At 31.7% G+C, this 17,482-nt stretch overlaps 11 protein-coding genes across 11 annotated transcripts; 2 read left to right on the forward strand and 9 right to left on the reverse strand.

Annotated features, from left to right (window-relative positions):
• Positions 1 to 865: 865 nt before the first annotated feature.
• On the reverse strand, positions 866 to 1,315 carry cgd2_810 (calmodulin; the record flags this gene model as incomplete). Its single annotated transcript, XM_001388155.1, has 1 exon — positions 866 to 1,315. One exon carries the CDS (start codon positions 1,313 to 1,315, stop codon positions 866 to 868), a length of 450 nt encoding a protein of 149 aa, XP_001388192.1.
• An 875-nt stretch (positions 1,316 to 2,190) lies between these two features.
• Positions 2,191 to 2,529, reverse strand: cgd2_820 (putative translation initiation factor 1 (eIF1), SUI1p; the record flags this gene model as incomplete). The annotated part of the gene is made up of 1 exon (XM_626315.1): positions 2,191 to 2,529. One exon carries the CDS (start codon positions 2,527 to 2,529, stop codon positions 2,191 to 2,193), a length of 339 nt encoding a protein of 112 aa, XP_626315.1.
• A 758-nt stretch (positions 2,530 to 3,287) lies between these two features.
• Positions 3,288 to 3,968, reverse strand: cgd2_830 (conserved protein with 4x transmembrane domains; the record flags this gene model as incomplete). Its single annotated transcript, XM_626316.1, has 1 exon — positions 3,288 to 3,968. One exon carries the CDS (start codon positions 3,966 to 3,968, stop codon positions 3,288 to 3,290), a length of 681 nt encoding a protein of 226 aa, XP_626316.1.
• A 481-nt stretch (positions 3,969 to 4,449) lies between these two features.
• Positions 4,450 to 5,064, forward strand: cgd2_840 (phosphatidylinositol N-acetylglucosaminyltransferase subunit PIG-P, involved in GPI anchor biosynthesis, multitransmembrane domain; the record flags this gene model as incomplete). The annotated part of the gene is made up of 1 exon (XM_626317.1): positions 4,450 to 5,064. A coding segment is annotated over one exon (615 nt), but the record flags the coding sequence as incomplete, so codon positions are not given.
• A 90-nt stretch (positions 5,065 to 5,154) lies between these two features.
• Positions 5,155 to 6,093, reverse strand: cgd2_850 (hypothetical protein, signal peptide; the record flags this gene model as incomplete). The annotated part of the gene is made up of 1 exon (XM_626318.1): positions 5,155 to 6,093. The coding sequence occupies one exon, from the start codon at positions 6,091 to 6,093 to the stop codon at positions 5,155 to 5,157; it is 939 nt and encodes a 312-aa protein (XP_626318.1).
• A 597-nt stretch (positions 6,094 to 6,690) lies between these two features.
• On the reverse strand, positions 6,691 to 7,437 carry cgd2_860 (Pre3p/proteasome regulatory subunit beta type 6, NTN hydrolase fold; the record flags this gene model as incomplete). The annotated part of the gene is made up of 1 exon (XM_626319.1): positions 6,691 to 7,437. A coding segment is annotated over one exon (747 nt), but the record flags the coding sequence as incomplete, so codon positions are not given.
• A 361-nt stretch (positions 7,438 to 7,798) lies between these two features.
• On the reverse strand, positions 7,799 to 8,482 carry cgd2_870 (drosophila CG6013 like HMG domain containing protein with a coiled coil region at the N-terminus; the record flags this gene model as incomplete). The annotated part of the gene is made up of 1 exon (XM_626320.1): positions 7,799 to 8,482. One exon carries the CDS (start codon positions 8,480 to 8,482, stop codon positions 7,799 to 7,801), a length of 684 nt encoding a protein of 227 aa, XP_626320.1.
• Positions 8,483 to 9,027: 545 nt separating this feature from the next.
• cgd2_880 (hypothetical protein) lies at positions 9,028 to 10,929 on the reverse strand (the record flags this gene model as incomplete). Its single annotated transcript, XM_001388156.1, has 1 exon — positions 9,028 to 10,929. One exon carries the CDS (start codon positions 10,927 to 10,929, stop codon positions 9,028 to 9,030), a length of 1,902 nt encoding a protein of 633 aa, XP_001388193.1.
• A 1,085-nt stretch (positions 10,930 to 12,014) lies between these two features.
• Positions 12,015 to 13,241, reverse strand: cgd2_890 (hypothetical protein, 4 transmembrane domains; the record flags this gene model as incomplete). The annotated part of the gene is made up of 1 exon (XM_626321.1): positions 12,015 to 13,241. One exon carries the CDS (start codon positions 13,239 to 13,241, stop codon positions 12,015 to 12,017), a length of 1,227 nt encoding a protein of 408 aa, XP_626321.1.
• A 694-nt stretch (positions 13,242 to 13,935) lies between these two features.
• Positions 13,936 to 15,630, reverse strand: cgd2_900 (putative T complex chaperonin; the record flags this gene model as incomplete). The annotated part of the gene is made up of 1 exon (XM_626322.1): positions 13,936 to 15,630. A coding segment is annotated over one exon (1,695 nt), but the record flags the coding sequence as incomplete, so codon positions are not given.
• Positions 15,631 to 16,233: 603 nt separating this feature from the next.
• cgd2_910 (hypothetical protein) lies at positions 16,234 to 17,364 on the forward strand (the record flags this gene model as incomplete). Its single annotated transcript, XM_001388157.1, has 1 exon — positions 16,234 to 17,364. The coding sequence occupies one exon, from the start codon at positions 16,234 to 16,236 to the stop codon at positions 17,362 to 17,364; it is 1,131 nt and encodes a 376-aa protein (XP_001388194.1).
• Positions 17,365 to 17,482: the final 118 nt, after the last annotated feature.

Here is a 17,482-nt window from a genome sequence, read left to right on the forward strand (position 1 = left end):
GCAATATAAGATTAAGAAAGTCCATTAGACGTTAGAATTTTAATTCGGCCTACCTTATTTTGAAGAAAGTTGTAGATAATACTTTCTCTCTAATACACTTAATAGATATTTGTAATACAAACACAATATCTAAGCTAAATATTTACAAATGCATAAAGAAGTCTAGTTATACTAATCAACTTTTCCCTAACTTTAAATCTACTCAAAAACTCTCTACTAAATACAATTCAATCATACAAAAAAAAACACACACAATACCTCATTCATTTTAAAAATGACTTAGTGTTATTCTGATTGTGATATTTTCATTTGTAACTAACGATTAATATGATAATCATATACTCCATTTTATTGAATTCGATTTCTATTATAGTTTAGCGCTTTTCAACATTCAAAAGAACTTGTCAATCATTTTGAACTAATAGAAGGAATAACCACAAGCCTTAGAAATTACAGAAAGCATTGGAATAAGCTGACTCGATACCTGTAACCTTTATTGTTACATTGGATGAGTTAAAACAAGACACATCCGATATTTACTGAGGTCATATCCTCAATGCTATAAACTCATTCCTGTACTTATTTGGACTGTTTGGTTCTTCCTCATTCTACTAATACTCTTTAGAATGAATAAGATGATAAATATAGCAATTCTTAGCAGTAATTTGGAAGAGTAAGGAAGAAGAGGAGGAGCAATTAGATATAATATTACAAGGCATTCCAACCAATTTCTTGGCAGTTCGCTATACCTTGTTGCAATCAGCTCAGCTTTGAATAACAAAAGGTAAAATTGAGCCAAACATTTTCTTCATCTACAAATTATTGCTTTAAGATCGATGAAACATTAGAGCAACAAAAAATCCAATTACTTGGAAAGCATCATCTTAGTGAACTCCTCGTACATAATCTGACCGTCACCATCAACGTCAGCTTCTCTAATCATTTCATCGACTTCTTCGTCAGATAACTTCTCACCCAAATTTGTCATTACGTGTCTCAATTCAGCTGCAGAAATAAAGCCATTGCCATCTCTATCAAATACCTTGAATGCTTCAATAAGTTCATCTTCAGTATCAGTATCCTTCATTTTTCTAGCCATAAGACTTAAAAATTCTGGGAAATCGATTGTACCATTACCATCAGCATCAACTTCATTAATCATATCAAGCAACTCAGCTTCAGTCGGATTCTGTCCAAGAGATCTCATTACAGTTCCCAACTCCTTTGTAGTAATGCTACCATCACCATCCTTATCAAAGAGTGAGAAAGCTTCCTTGAATTCTGCAATCTGTTCTTCAGTTAATTGTTCTGCCATTTTCTAGATTCTCTTAGATTACAGTAAAATAATAGGAATATAAATATAACAAAAAGATTTCAATACCAAATAGTACCTATTTATTTGCAGAAATATAACTCTTGGCTTTCAAAAAAAAGATTAAAGAGTTTATTACTTCAAATATTAAATTATCTATGTATATGAAATTGGAGTATTATATATTTCCAAAAAAAATAATAATAAATTTTAGGGAAAAATTTATTATTTACATATATATTATTTTCTTGGATTTTATTAATTTATTAATTCTTTAATTGGGTTCTTATATACATGAATTAGTAATTATGGATAGGTGTGTGAATCACGTCTTGTCCCCGCAAATTTTAGGCGGGGGGTCGTGCAGGTTGAGAAATCTATACCTTGGAAAAATTAAATATATAAAAAATATGCTTGAACAATAATGCTTGATGAAGATTCAATTACATCTCCCAACTTGGAATATTTAGCAAAAAACAAAAAAGGAACATTTAGTCGAATCAGCCTCTCAAGTATCTCAGAACTACGGTAAAGAACAAGAAATGCGAGAAAATACGTTAAAAATACTTAAATATTCGTTATCTCTAATGGTAGCCATTAATAGAAATTTAAATGTCAAAATAGCACTTTTTTTGAACTAGGAATACGCTAGCTACTATTTAAACTAGTTAGATTAAAATTATTCCCGGTAGAGGTGAGTTTGAACGTGTTATAAAAGAATAATGATAGGGTGGTGATCGTCGTATTAATCTATGAAGTTTTGAAATAGCTTCATGAACGAAGTATTGCACATAGGAGCTTCTCCTAATGTATCCCCAAGAAAAAAAAAAGTTAATATGACTCAGACCTTGTGAAAATTGAGTGGTTCCTGAAAAGTCTCAAGCTCCGTGTATCTTTATTTCGTCAGAATTAACAATATTCTCTCCAACTAGGAACCTAGCTACGTTGTGTCGATGATCTCCCTGAATTTGAAGAATTGGTCCATGCTCTGGGTCATCAATTATTGTTCCATTACAGCTGAAGTTTTTCTTGAAAGCTTTTAATAACCTTTTTAAGTCAAACTCAGCGCTGAGTCCCTGTACAGTTGTTAAACTCTTCTTGCCATTACGTTGTTGGTTTCTTATGTGAACGTAGCCAGAGGAGCTCTTTCCAACTTCTGATAGTGCGTCTACGACAAACGGTGTGGGAATTCCAACCGTATCTGAAGATGAGGCCATACAATTAAACTTGAACTTTTAAGCAAAAATTGCCTTGCAATAATTATTTATCCATTTAAAAGGATAAAAAAAGGAGACGCGGCCATTTATACCGCCAAGTAATATTTTGAGGGCTGGCGCCCGCAATATAAACTTTCCAAGTAATGTCTACTATAATAATATCCTTTAAGATAAGTTTTGGGTGGGGTGTGTCGAGGGGGGAAGATATGTGCGTAAAAAAGTAAGAAACAGTACAAAATTTAAATATAATAATATTGGTATTAATCATTTTATTTTCGTAACTACTCTGAGCAAATAATTGCCACTGTCAAATTTTTGTATAAATATCAATTTACTGCCTCCCAACTTTTTTCTTTTATTTCTGATAGTTGGCGCTGCCGACGTTTTAACTTAATAGCTAGGCATTAAATTAAATTAAATTTTGAAATATATTCAAGGAATGTTTGAAAGAATTCCCTTTCATTGTGTTTAACATAATTTTTTTATTGCTACAATCGTGTGGCTTGTATTTGAGCACCCCAAAATCTTACCTATTCAAGGGATTCCCTGTCATTTTAAGAACACTGGCCTCTGCAGTTTTTTTTAGCAGATTCATGATTGTATATAAAGATAGTAATAGGTAAGAGTAGATATATCGTTACTATTATAAAGTTTGCTCGACTGTTTAACTTTGATTTGTACTACTCTTTGTCCGGTTAGAAATCTTTTTTCCTAAATACGATAATTTATTGGTTTTGCATCGAAAATTATAGTAAGGACTAAACCATATTTTGAGCATTACTCATAATTGTCTTAACTGCAATATTAGTAATCCAATCCTTTTGAATATTTCTGGACGAACGAATACACTTTGTATATCCAATTAAGTTTGAGAATGAAAGTGTAATAGCTATTACTGAAAGTGAAATCCACTGAAATTTCAGTGAAAGAAATTGAAATACTATAATAACAACCCAAAGTAAAGCCCATCCATATGTTGTAACCCAAAAGACTGATTTGTCAGTGCTTGATGAAACATTGGTATTTGTATTTTTAGATTCATTACAATTTTCAAACATCCAAACGGTCTCCCCGTCCTTAGTAATCTCATACCACCATCTCATTCCAACCAAAATTCTTCCTGTCACATTCTTTACAGTCCAGAAATCCAAAGAAAGTAATATAGATGTAAGGAAAAATGTCAAAATAAAGCTATTATTAGAAAAAAATCTGAAAAAAAATGGTCCAAAAATAAAAGATAAAAATGCTAGAACCTTAAATAGAACTTGGAAAAGACAAATCGTAGGATGAGTTGCGGAATTTAGTATGCTTGCCATAATTGGTGCTCCTGCTACATCTTCATTCATCATTGCATTCTTATGATTAACGTTATTTAGCTGATTCATGCCAGCTGGATTAGACAGGCTACTTTGCCCCACAAACTCCAACTCCATATTCATATGCCAGTCCTGTTATAAACATATATTTACTTTGCTTCCTTAATTATCACTTTTTATTCTTTCAGCTTTAAGTAATATGGACAGCCATTCCCCGCCAAAAGTTCATGTATTATTTTCAAGCCAAATTTTCTTATAAACCTAAATCAAAAAAACTAAAATAAGAGAATGTAATAGCATTTAATTTGATTGATTTCATATTAATTCCAAAAGGGGTATAATCAACTCATTTAAATTATAAGATCAGCTTTGAAAGTATGAGTATAACAGTGCCTGCTGCCGATGTATCGAGTTTTGTAAGCTGGATATTAAGTTGGATTTCTATAGGTAAGTTCAATTTGTCTTGGTATTTAGTGGTTTTGGGCTAAAATCCAAATTATTGAGCTTTTCCTTACTTTTTAACTGCAATTTGTTGTCAAAGCTATTGAAATAAGTTTTCATGAGTAATTCAAGGGAAAAGCAAATTTAATAATAATGGATGTGAGATTCAGAAACGCTAACTCAAAAAACTAAATATTTCAATTCTATTAACTGCTGTTTTAATTTAGTTGTATATTTATGTTGGATGTTTATACCTGATGAGTACTTAAATCAAATCAATATAACATATTACCCAGATAGGATGTGGGGAATTACTGTTCCAATATATATGTTATTTTTGCCCTTCATGACAATAATAACATATAATTGTATATCAATTCTTAATGTCAGGCCAACCAATTCATTTGACCTGATTATAGATGAATCAACAAGATACATTGATCTATCGTTTCTTTATAAATTCGAGGATTTAGAACAAATTAAGTCAATTTGCAAATCAACCTTGAAAATTTATACAATGGTAAATAAAAATCCTGGTGAAAAAATTACTGAAGGAGGTAGAAGTGACCACGAGAAAAAGTATGAACTCTATGACGATCCAAAAAGTGCTGTAATTAGACAAGCTTTTAAAAGTGAAGATGTGACTTTAGATCTAGTCCATTTAAATAACGAAATAGATTCGATACATAACAATAAAAACATTATTCCAGTGGCAGACTTGCCACTTCCTTTAGTTTGTGAAATGATATACTCGGATAAGTTTGCAGGGAAACAGTAATTAAGAGAATATACTAGATGTATTTCGAGGTTATTAATATTGTTTCTATCATTACTAATGCTTATTTTCTTTTTTTTTTTTTTAACTACCTTAAGCAGTAACGAAAGTTAGTATGTTTCTGAATGAAACAGATACTGTATCAAACATTTTTGACATTCTGTATGGACATGCATTTTCGTGGCATGGCTGAACATAATCGTTATTGACAAATCTTCGACTTACGAACCCGTTAGAATATCCCTTACCCCAAACAGGTGAGTTTAAGTTAAATGATAAAGGTGTAAATTCTTTTAGAATATTCTGTGGTCCACTACTTTCATAATGAATGACTCCCCATTCTCCTTTATTATAAATGTCCCTAATTGTATACCAGCCATATAACAATCGATCTCCTTTAATACAGGATCCTTGGAACTTGGAGCAGGGTAGATAACCATCTTCTAAAACATTTAATAAAAATGCTGTATCAAAAAGTGGGAGAGGACTTTCTGTTGCCTCATGTTGAGGTATTAATGATTGAACTAACTTATAACCAATAATATCCATATTTCTTACGTGGTAAATGGATGCAACTCTTAACTGGGTTCCTTGATCATATATATATGCAACACCATCCATTGACCTCAATAAGCATAGACCTGACAATTGTGGTCTCTCTGGTGTCTCGACTACCTTAAATTGAGATTTGAATGCTGGAATGATTGATAATATTCCTCCCCCAAAACCATTAAATGTATTACCAATTGAACATGCTGGAAGTCCTGCAATATCAACATCAGTCATTTCCTTGAAGAAATCTAACGATTTTCTTTCTAAATCTTCAATTTCACTCTGAGAAGCTCTCCAAATACGCCTATATACGTCGTAGTTGTTATCTGGAGGGAGATCGCCTCCTGTTGCCAATGGTACAATAATATCCGCCTGGAAATTTAATACATTCGTTATTTCACCTATTACGTGTTTAAATTTTATTAATACGTGTAAAATTAAAAAAAGTATTATACCTTCCCATCTATTAGTTTTTCTCATTTTTTTTCTTTTAAAAGATACTTCCTGGTTCTAAAAAACTAATTAGACTAGCGAATTTTTTTTTTTTTAGTATTGACTTTCCTTATAGATATTCAATAAAAAATCAAACTTTTGTATTTCTTTTCTTTTTGCCCTTTTATTGCTGAAATGTAGTCGGCAGAAGAAAAAAAAATAATAAATAATTTACCTTTTATATTTGACACGTTTCTTAATCAGAAACTTAAATATTAAATGCTGTTGTCATTTATTCTTTAATTGTTGTCCTAGAGTATATTTTTTTCAGAGTTATCACTTTTTCAACAGCTCAATACACAATTTCACTAGAATACGAGTTACATGCATTTTTTGTGTTGTCCACATAAAATACTATAATATTAATGTGAATTTACATGCATGCAATTAATAAGAAGCAACAAATAGGAGAGGAAGAAAAATATGACGGAATAATATCAATAATTAATAGGTAATTAAAGCTACTCTAATGTATTCGTGTCTTTTTTAAATTATTAAAATGTTTTCTTAATACTACCTATCCTAAATTCAAATGAGATAGAATACTCTCTTAACTAAATAAAGGTAATTATTAATAGAAGAGTTTTATAGGTTAGGAACGTCTTCTCCAGGAACTACAAATTCCTCCACTCCACTCTTGTTAATGACTATAATTCTGATAATGCCACCAGAAGAAGAGTCTCTGAACATAGCGTGGGAAACTAAATCCCTAGCAAAAGATTTACATTCATCAAGGTCCATTTCTGAATGGTACTTAGAGTCTAACATAGAGTAAATATAGCCTGATCCTGATCCTGATATTGCATATGAACCTTCAATCAAAGTTCCCCCCAATGGGATCCTGAAAACTTTAAATTCACCATTTGGATCCATTCCTGCAATGATCATATCTGCTAATAAGTGTTCTTTATTCTGATATGATATCAATCTAGCAACAGAAGCGACAGACTTCACTTTTGTATCTTCGCCAGTCTCAAGCTCGTGATCCTGAACAATTCGGCGTACATATCTAGAAATAATTTGGGTGTCTGCTGCAGATCCAGAACGGCACATAAATACTTTATCAGTAATTTGAGTTATCTTCCTTGCTGCTCTAAAAGCAATAATTGGTCCAGTGGAGGTTCTTCCATCTGCTGCTAGAACCAACCCATCCTTGTATTTCAATGCCACAATTGTGGTTCCTGTCTCAATTTCTCCATTCAAAAAATCCAGTTCCATGATTTTCTGATCCTTTGTTCTAGCTTTCTTACTTATTTTAAATTCGTTTATTAAGCACACTAATTCAAAATTGCGCCAAAGAGGTTCACAGAATAAATTATGGGAAAATATATTTCAAACATTACGCGCAAATTAAAACAATAAAGATTTATTTGTTAGTTAATGAAATGGGAGTAATGGGGGTTTCTTTAAACTTTATATACATCCAATCAATCTAAGGATACCCTCCCCCCAAATATTTCTAGTACTTTCTGTCTGTTTCCCCTTATTTATGTGTATACAAGTAGTAACTAAAGTAGAATAGAAATAACAGTGAAAGATCTCCATATCTGCTCGGTAAAAATGAGGAAACATCTAATTTTTTTTCTCCACAGCAGTCATAAAGTGCAATATTTGATATAGAATTAGACTTTACTAATGCTATTCAAATCAACTAAATAATGTGATAAAAAAAAGAATATCTGTCCTTTTTTTTTCAAGTAAGTTTAGGATTTTCGTTCATAGGATTCTCAGGAGACTTCTTCCAATTCTTTTGTAACATCTGAAGAAGTTGAGACCTTTTTAATGTGGGATTCTCATTCTTTAGAATTGGAAGGTTGTTATCTACGTAAGCTAGCCATGCAGCTTTTTGTCTCTTCTCTGGATGCATATCTGCACTCTGCTTATCATCAACTCCAAGAGCCAAAAGAGCTTCATCAAGTGTTGATGCAGAAATATATTCAATATTCTTAGACTCAGTTTCAATCCTAAGTTCTTTCTCAATCCTATTGGGATTCTCCACAAGTAAATCGTCGTATCCTGACTCTTCACTTTTGTTGCGAGAAATACCTGAAGAAGACTGCATTGCAAACATCAAAGTTCTTTTCGCTATCTCAGCCTTTGTAAGCTTGTTTCCTGTTGCTGTCTTGGCTTTGTTTGAAATTATCTTAGAATCTTCTTCCTCATATAACTTCTTTAACTCCTGTTTCTTTTGTTGTTTCTCTTCTTGCTTATTTAATGCCTCCTTTCTTCTTTCAATCTTCCTATTAGCATGTTTGTCATCATCTCTCCACTTTTCGTTCTCTGCACGTTCCTCCTCTTTTCTCTTCTTTTCTAAAGCTGCTGCCTGTTTTCTTTCTCGGGCTTCAAGAGCCTTCTGATTCATACCACCATATCCCATCTATTCTCTCATCTAACTAAAGCTTTTTATTCGGTAATTATTACTTATTAGATAAATAATAACTCTTATTTCTAATCTTGGGTTAATTCCTTTACATTTATTTCTTAATTATTTTACTCATATAAGATTGAGCGCCAAAATGACAAACCTAATTTAAATAGCATGCAAAAGGAATATTAACAAGATTAACACAGATATTACAAACTAGATAAAAAATAGCAATAAAATTACGGTAAAACTATGAAATCTCTAAATTCATAAATAGCAATATTATAAACAACATCTATTACACCTCTAGTTTTATCCCTGCTAGTTTTCTTTTGAAGTTACTAGCATTTATATGCTTTTAAGATGCAATTATTAGTACTATAAATATACAACGCGTTTCCCCCACGTAATTTTATTCTTCCTTTATGTGTATAAATACCTTAAATTTCAGTGAATGAGTATTTAGTAAGCTGGAAAAAAAAAACTAAATAGCTCATTTTTTTCTTCTTTTTATTTCATTGTATATTTAAAAGTTTTGAGAATCTTTAGTATTTTTACTAGTAAAGGAATATCCTTCCAGTATCATTCTTATCAAAATTTATGTGACACAAAGGACACTTCCTATTTCTTGATGATAAATTTCTATCAATACAGTCTCTGCAAAATAGATGTCCGCACCTATTAATTACAGTATCTTTAACTTTATCACAGCATACTGAACATTTCATTAAAGTTAAAAGTTCTTGATTCTCTGATTTGAGTGAATTAATTTCTTTATCATAATCATCAATCTGTAGATTTATATTTTCTTCAGTATCATCAAAATTAATCTCCAAGTTGGTGAGCTTATGTACCCTATTTAGAATATATTGTACTCTGTTCTTAAGGATTGAAATTGTTGTATTATAATTTAATTCTTTATTTTCAATAGATTTCAATTTTTCCTTAAGCTTGCAATACTCAGATTTGTAAAATTCAAGATCTAGTTTGTGTTTCTCAGTTATTGTCTTTTGCTCGATTAAAGACTTGTATACATCATTAAAATCATTTCCATGTTGTGTTTGGTAGTTACTCACTTGTTTATCTTCGCTGAGTTTGTTAATAAAGGATAAATGCTTATTTAAGAATTCAGATATCCTTGTCTCTTGGTTTTGTTGTATTCTATCAGAGTTAAGTACTTCTCTTGGTGATTCATTTTTGTTGGTTCTTCGAACCAAAGATAACTTCTCCTCATATAAAATCTTAATAGTTTCCATTTCTTTGAGAGTTTGCTTAATGTCATCAATCCCTATTTTGAAATCATCATACTCCTTCTCCTTTTCTTTAAGTTTCTGCCGTAAATCGTCACATTCCAAACTCTTTTCTTCAAAAGCATTACTTAATTCCTCGTATTCATTCATTAAATTTTCGATTACTTCTTCTTTTTCTCCTTTTTCCAGCTTTAAGTTGACGGTCTTAATGAACTCTGTTATTCTCATCTTCTCTGATTCAATTTTGCTATTTGCAAGCTCAAGTTCTCTGATTTTCTTTTTTTGCTCTTTATCTCTAGTATCCAAAGTCCTCTTAGAACTCTCTAAAGAAAATAGATCTTGTTTTAAAGAATTATACCTGTATTTAATATCCTCTAATTCTTGTATTATTACCTTGTTATGTTCCTCACAACTTTTTTGGTTTGCTAGAAAGTCCTTTATATCTTTAAGCAACTTGCTTTCAATCAAAGTAACGAATTTGAGCTTTTCAGAATTAAGTTGAGTTCTTAATTCAAAAATTTCTCCTATAATGCTTTGCACACAAATACAAAATTTGTCATCATCATCTTCCTTTTTACTGCTAATTTTCCCTTCAAAACTCTCATATGGAGCGCACTTATTCACATTTTTTCTTAACTCGAAATTCTCCTGAGAGATCGCTTCGTACTTATTGGTCAATTCAGAAATTTGTTTTTCTTTTTCAATCAATTTCGACTTAATATCGCTTGAAATGATGTCAATTCTATCAACCTCAGATGAACAATCGTTTATTGGCTCGCTTAAAGTGGCTCCTTGTCTATTTGATTGATCAGTTTTACCAGACATACCAATTGAGTTCGTATTGGAGTTTGGATTTCCGGGTGAATAGAATCTTTTGAAGACATTCTGCATACTCAAACGTTGATTTTCGTTCCTTAAAGACAATATTTCATCATCTTTTTGTTGTATTATATGTTCAAACTTTTTTGATAGATTTTCTTCCTCAGATTTTCCTTCATCTTGAATTTTGTCAAAGATTGGAACCATTTCAGATATCTTAGCCTCCAGCTCATTAATTCTACGCCTGTACTGTTTACTAGATTCTTGCAGCTGAACTACATGGTAATTAGTCAATTCCTGTGATTCTAATGGCAAATTTTCAGCCTTTGAAGAAATAGAGGGTCTTTTTGATTCATTTTCCTCTCTCTTCCTTTTACTAATCATCTCCAAAGTGAAATTTCTTATACAAGTTATTCAGACTTTGAACCACCGAAAAAGTTGTGTTTCCGTTCGCTTTACTACCTCTCTCTTTCTCTCTCTCTCACTACCTACTTTTTTTCTTACTTTATTCACTAAGCCAAGCAATAATTACTTGAGCAGTTTTCATGTATGACTAATTGGCAATTAAGCGCCAAGCAACTTTTTCGTCTCTAAATTAATATTAGTGAGGGGGAAGCCAATATAATATTAAAGAAAAAATAATCAAAATGTAAATAGATATATATATGAATGACTTGTTTTTGATATATTTTGGGTGAGTATTTAGCTCTGAGCATCAGTGTCCAAATAACTGTTTCCCAATGATACTTTGGGGTCGTTGTTCTTATATAAAATTAAGATTATATCATTTGACTCAACGGTAATTATTTTTCTAAAAATAAGTTAGGAAATGAGAATTTAAGTTAAACTTGTGCGTGTGTTCAGTGAATAAACTTACTTTTTTGTTGTTTCTATAGTTATTGAAATATTCTCACTCAAAATTGAGCTTGATAAAGAACTTCTAATTTGTGTGATAGTAGAACAAAACTCTGAGACTTCATGTTTAATATGTTTAGATCCATATTCTGATTAATATTTAGAGATTATTTACTAGAACAGCAATAAGATTAATATAATTTACCTTGAATTGGTAGGCCTGTTTTTGTAAAAGATGCCATTCCTATGAATCCTGGTGAATTCTTTAATATCTCATAAGTAGAACTCATTTTATTAAGACTAAAAATATAAATATGCACTAAATTTGAATCTTAGAAATTTAATTATTTAATTTTTATTACTTTATTCTTGTTTCAATTCAGTCAATTAAATTCGTGTGGCGCCGAACACGTATTGTGGGAATCTACTGTGCAAATTCAACAATGTTAAAAAATTAGGATAAAAAAACAGAAAAAAAATAGTATTAGCAACTATTAAGACTATAAATATATATATATATAGCAATGTAGATAATATAAAAAGATTTTTCTAGTATTTGTTAGCATTAGCTATGCCTTCGGTATATATGAAGTCCAAATATTTGTAAATAACAAATCACATCAACACCCATTATATACATCCGAACGAGTAAATTTGGGTCGGTTGTTCTGGTTTGATACTTGTAACTTACTATATTGAGGAGGTGTACCAGAATTTCCATTTGAGCAATTTGCATTTGGAGATGTTGCAATATTCCTATTTACAGATATGGTAGGTTTGGACCAATTAAGGAAAATCTTTGCTTCATTTCGAAGTTTATATGAAACATCAGAGGAAATTAAAGGTTGGGTAAAGCTGTTCTTGTTTGAAGATTGTTGTGAAGAGTCTAATGAGTCCAATGTTTGAATATTCAATACTTGGCCTGTTGGCTTTTCAGTACAAGTACCTGAACTATCATTTTCATCAGAAAATTTTACTGCAATATGCGATAATTTTTCAATATTATCTTCAGAATTGTTTTTATGAATAATTTCGCCGCTATTTTTAGTACTTTGTTTTTTTAGCATTGTTATACGATTTTGCTCCTTCTTCTGAAAGATTTGACTATTAATTTGTATAGAAGTAGTCATGCCTGGTCCATTAGAAATGCTTGAACAACCATTTTCGACTAAAGATTCTGACTCCTCTAGATTGGACCTTCTTTCATTTTTTTGTTCAACCTTTGAAAGAACGTCATTCAATAATCCATAATGCTTATGAGCATTTGGAGGAATACCATTAATCTTAATGTGCACATATAATGACCAGGAAGGGTAAAGAAAGAAACAAATCGATATAATACATAGTAAATAAGCACAAGAGTATGTAATATATCCACGGATAACGGAAGCAATTAGAGCGTAAACATTGGCTATTAGTTGAAAGTTCAATTGTATAAAAAAGAAATATACGCATCGAGAATTTGAAATTGTGCATCCAATATAACCAAGCACACCACAAAATATACCAAAAGATATCAATAATAGACCTAATACCATTATAATGGCGACAAAGAGAACAGTTTGAGTTCCAATTACTTCAGTAAATAAGTAAGATCCCTCGAATACCAGCAAACTTAACCAAATACATATCGACATTATAGAGATAAGCCTTACAAATGTGTCAAGTTCACAGCCTAGTATATTTGAGGCAGGCTTGATAGGAATACAAAATAGGAATTCTGGATAACTCTCGCACTTCTTACCATGTGTTGTTCTAGTCGCTTTTCCAGGGTAAGGAAGTAAATGGTGTTTAAACTGTTCCCTTTCACCCTTCTTAGAGTAAGATAAACGACGCTGATGTCGCATATTATGGATTCTGTTCTTGCATGCTCTATAAGCTTTTTCCAGGCGATATTTCCTAATCAGTTGATTAATTCTTTTTTAATTCACTCCCACCATCCCCCCCCCCCCAAATATTCACTTGCCCGCTCAAACTATCGTAGTACCGGCATTGTCATTTTATATTTGCATTTATGCAAATTTTCATTAAAAATTATTGCATGTGGACAAAATTAATTACGTGGAATAACGAAAGAAGCATTTAACAGCACACAAATTATTTAATAATTTAACTTTTCAGGAAAAAAATTAAAATTCATAGGACTTTGGATTGGATGAAATGTGTATATTTATCAAACAGAAAAATTCATAGACAAATTAAAAAGAAGAAAAAAGGTTGGCAATAAACAATATGAAGTTTAACAATATTAATGAATGCCTGAAGATCAAATACCTTTAAATAAAAAAAACACAAGTAAAAAAAATTAATAAATAATATATTATGAATTAATAAGTGGAAATAATCTAATTGTGAAGTTAATGTTATCTTTATTCAAAGAACTTAGATGTAATAGGAAGTCAATAGCAAGAGGATATGAGCCAAAGCAGTATAAGCAATAGCAAGAAATTTTCTATTTTAAGTTATTTTTTGCTTCCTCTCAATTATTCCCTATAAAATAATTGCTCCTTTTTACGTAAATCTAATCTTTCCATCAACTTTTTAGTCCATGTCATCGTTTTGAGAACGGGGCTTTGGACCTCCTGCAGGCTTTGCCATAATGATTTCATCTATTTTAAGAATAGTAACAGCTGAGTCTGTTGCTAATTTTAAAGCAGAACAAAGAGTGCCCAAATGATCGACAATCAATCCTACTCCCTGCTCATTATTTGAGATACAGTCAATAATTGGAGAAGTTCCAGAACCACAGAAAACATTTATTCCTTTATGTGGTTGAGAACCTTGTTGATGTATTGCATGTAGTGATGCCAGAAGATCGGTGGAGTTTAGTCCAGAATTCTCAGCCAATAGTCTTGGGAAAACGTCTAAAGCTTCAGCAAACATATTTACTGCGTACTCCTCCATTCCAGGAACAGGTACATCTACAGAATTTTGTTGGTATTTGTTTTCAGACTTATCATATGCTCTCAAGCATTTAGAAAGCTCAACAAATGTAGCCCCAGCGCCAGCAACAAATCGATTATCTTTTGTAGATGATTTAACAACAGAGACAGAATTCGCAATAGCCCTTTCCATTTCATCCAAAATTCCCTGAGTAGCACCTCTAAGAATAACTGAGCTTACTTTGGTATTAAGAGCATTAATCACAGTGACCTTCTTCGATCCAATTTCCTCAACCCTGATAGAACTAGCCTTTCCTATTTCTTCTGGAAGAGGAACTCCCAATCTAACCATTGCAACAGCTCCAATACTTCGGCAAATGCGCCTCAGTTCCCATTTAGATGTAATTCTTAGAGTTAATATATCGTACTTGTTGCAAAAGTGTTGTGCAATATCAGAAATTGGACCGCCTGCGATAATAGCATCGATCTTACCGGTTTGTTTAATATCTTTAATCAAGTTTTCAACCAGAGATTCCTCACCTCTAGTAAAATCCAAAAGCTCTTGAGCATTATTTAAAACAACTGTACCTTTCGCCTCTGTTCCAGTCATCTCTAGTCCACATCCTAAAACCATAACATTTGAGACCTTTTCCAATTTTCTTATTGTACCTCCAGGCTCTCTATTAACCATCATACCATTTATTGTAAATGATTGCATTGGGGATCCTCCCAAAAGCTTAACAATTCTTACATTGTCTATATTGAATTCTTTTAATTTATCTTCATCTGGCATTATGCTTGTAATGGCTTCACATGTCAATCTCGTAATTAAATCAGAATATCCTATATTCTTTGTTGAAACCAAAGGCCTTACAATTCCAGATAAGTCACTAACATTCTTAAAATTAGCAACTCTATGTGCTACCATTCCATTTAGTAAAGATAATGATCTTTCTAAGGCTATTTCATATCCTGCTACAATATCTGAAGGATGTAAACCATTATCATTAAGTAGCTTTGCAGCATTTCTTAATAATTCTCCTGCAAATATCAAAACTGTATTGCTCGCATCACCGTACTCTTCAGCCTGCCTCTTACATGCCATTACTACCATATTTGCTGCTGGATGCTGGATATCAAGTTCTTCTATAATTGTTGACAAGTCACTAGTGATGAACTGTTTTCCAAGATGATTCACAATTAACTTATTCATGCTATTTGGACCATATGATGTTTGAGTCATCTCACTTAAATTTACGCAAGCCTCAATATTCCTCAATACGGCCTCATCCAGGCCGGAAAATGCCCTGCTTCCATCTTTTAATAAATTTGTAATTCCTGGTCTTAATTGGAACTAAAAACAATCAGAGGAAATTAATTAATGAAAATAATAATTAAAAAAATTGACCAATAAGTAGCTCAAGCTAAAAAGAATGAAGGCAAATGGGCCATATCGCCATGTTCACCTTATTATTGACCAATTTTTATACTCTAAACTTACCATTGCTTCCTATTCTTTTTTTCTTGGCCAAACAATTTTAAATTAATTGGTATAATTGACCACACAATACACCCTCTTTCTAAAAAAAAAACAAGAAAAAATGTATTTCCACTTCGCAAACTTCTTCCGGTTCCCCCCTATTTGGCTCATTTTCAAGTATGAGACATGATGTCTTTAATGATTATTTGAAGGGCTCTATGTTTCCCGCCTATTCTTAAAAAATTATATTAAAAATATACTATGGGGAAAAAGTTAAGTATTGTGTGGAAAATATGTTTTCTGAGTAAAAATTTGTTGAAATAAAAAAGTGCAATATTTTGACCAAACATTGAAGTTTTGTGATAGTTATTGAATAGCTTGGTTGAACACACAATATCGGGCATTTTTGAAGTTCTAATGGTTGATTTTGAAGTAAAATGCTAAATATATTGAAAATATAGGAAAATAAATAAGAAAATGAAATTCCCAAATACATTAGAAATTAAGGAAAAGATTTCAAAAAGAGTATTTAATGCAAAATACAAAAGCCAGGACGTTGTGCTTAAATTATTTACACCTGACGATTTGGATGGCTGTGCCGCCCAAATAAAACATGTTTTCGATGAGTATGAAGGCACAGATTGTGATTACTTGGAAACATCATTGGATGACAGAGTTTTATATTGTATAAATATACATTATTTAATCCAAAGAAAGCTAGGGATATCCATGACATCAGAATATTACCGCAAAGATATGCAGGAATGGGTTTTTGAAACGATTGTAGATGGTCAAAGAGATTATTTAGAATCATCTCTGTCCGAAGAAAACAGATCTAGAACTAGCAAAGATATGAAAAATTCTTTCATACAGCTGATTCATGTTTTTGGTGTGAGATTTGATCAGAAATCTCAAGTTTTTACTTCCCAGGATCAATTTATTGGCCTCATTTTTCCTAAGTTGGGGCAGCCATTGATGAATTTTGCACAAAACCAAAGATGGGTTCCAAATCCCATTTATCTATCTTCCGTCTTTAGTGATGAATTGTCTATTGCTCATATCTTCAAGGATGTTGTAAAATCTGCTTTATTTCTTTTAAGAGAGTTGAATATTGTCCATAAAGATATTAAGATCGAAAATATATGCACTGTATTAGACAACCCAGAATCAAATAAAATACATCCTATAATAATTGATTTTGGTGAATCTCAGATTCTAAGTAATAATGGAATGCTCAGAGACGCATATGGGACTCATACAATGCTACCTCCAGAAGCATTTACATATTCATTTTGTTCTCACAATGATGAAAATTATATGGGTTATTCTGCTGAAAAAAGAGAAGTTTGGACTCTCGGCTGTTTATTGCATACTCTAGTTTTTGGTTATCCCCCTTATTTTGATATATTCTCAAAAAAATCTCCCATAGAATTTCAGTTGAAACTGTGTGATGAAAGCATTACTATTGATATTCCTACCTACTCAAGTGTGCTAAATGCAGATATCTCACACAATTTGAGAAACCTCCTTAGTAGTATACTAGTCAAAGCCCCTAATAATAGACTTTGTCTTGAAAATATTTTATTACATCCATGGCTCCAACCCTAGAATATATAGATTAGAGGTTGAACCATCTCCAATATCCCACAAATATTAACTAGCAATTCGCTGTTCATAATGTTTATTTTTATTCATATATAAATATCCCCCCTTTCGTATTTTCAAT

This window comes from Cryptosporidium parvum, chromosome 2 (assembly GCF_000165345.1).
Source record: "Cryptosporidium parvum Iowa II chromosome 2, whole genome shotgun sequence".
NCBI lineage: Eukaryota > Apicomplexa > Conoidasida > Eucoccidiorida > Cryptosporidiidae > Cryptosporidium > Cryptosporidium parvum.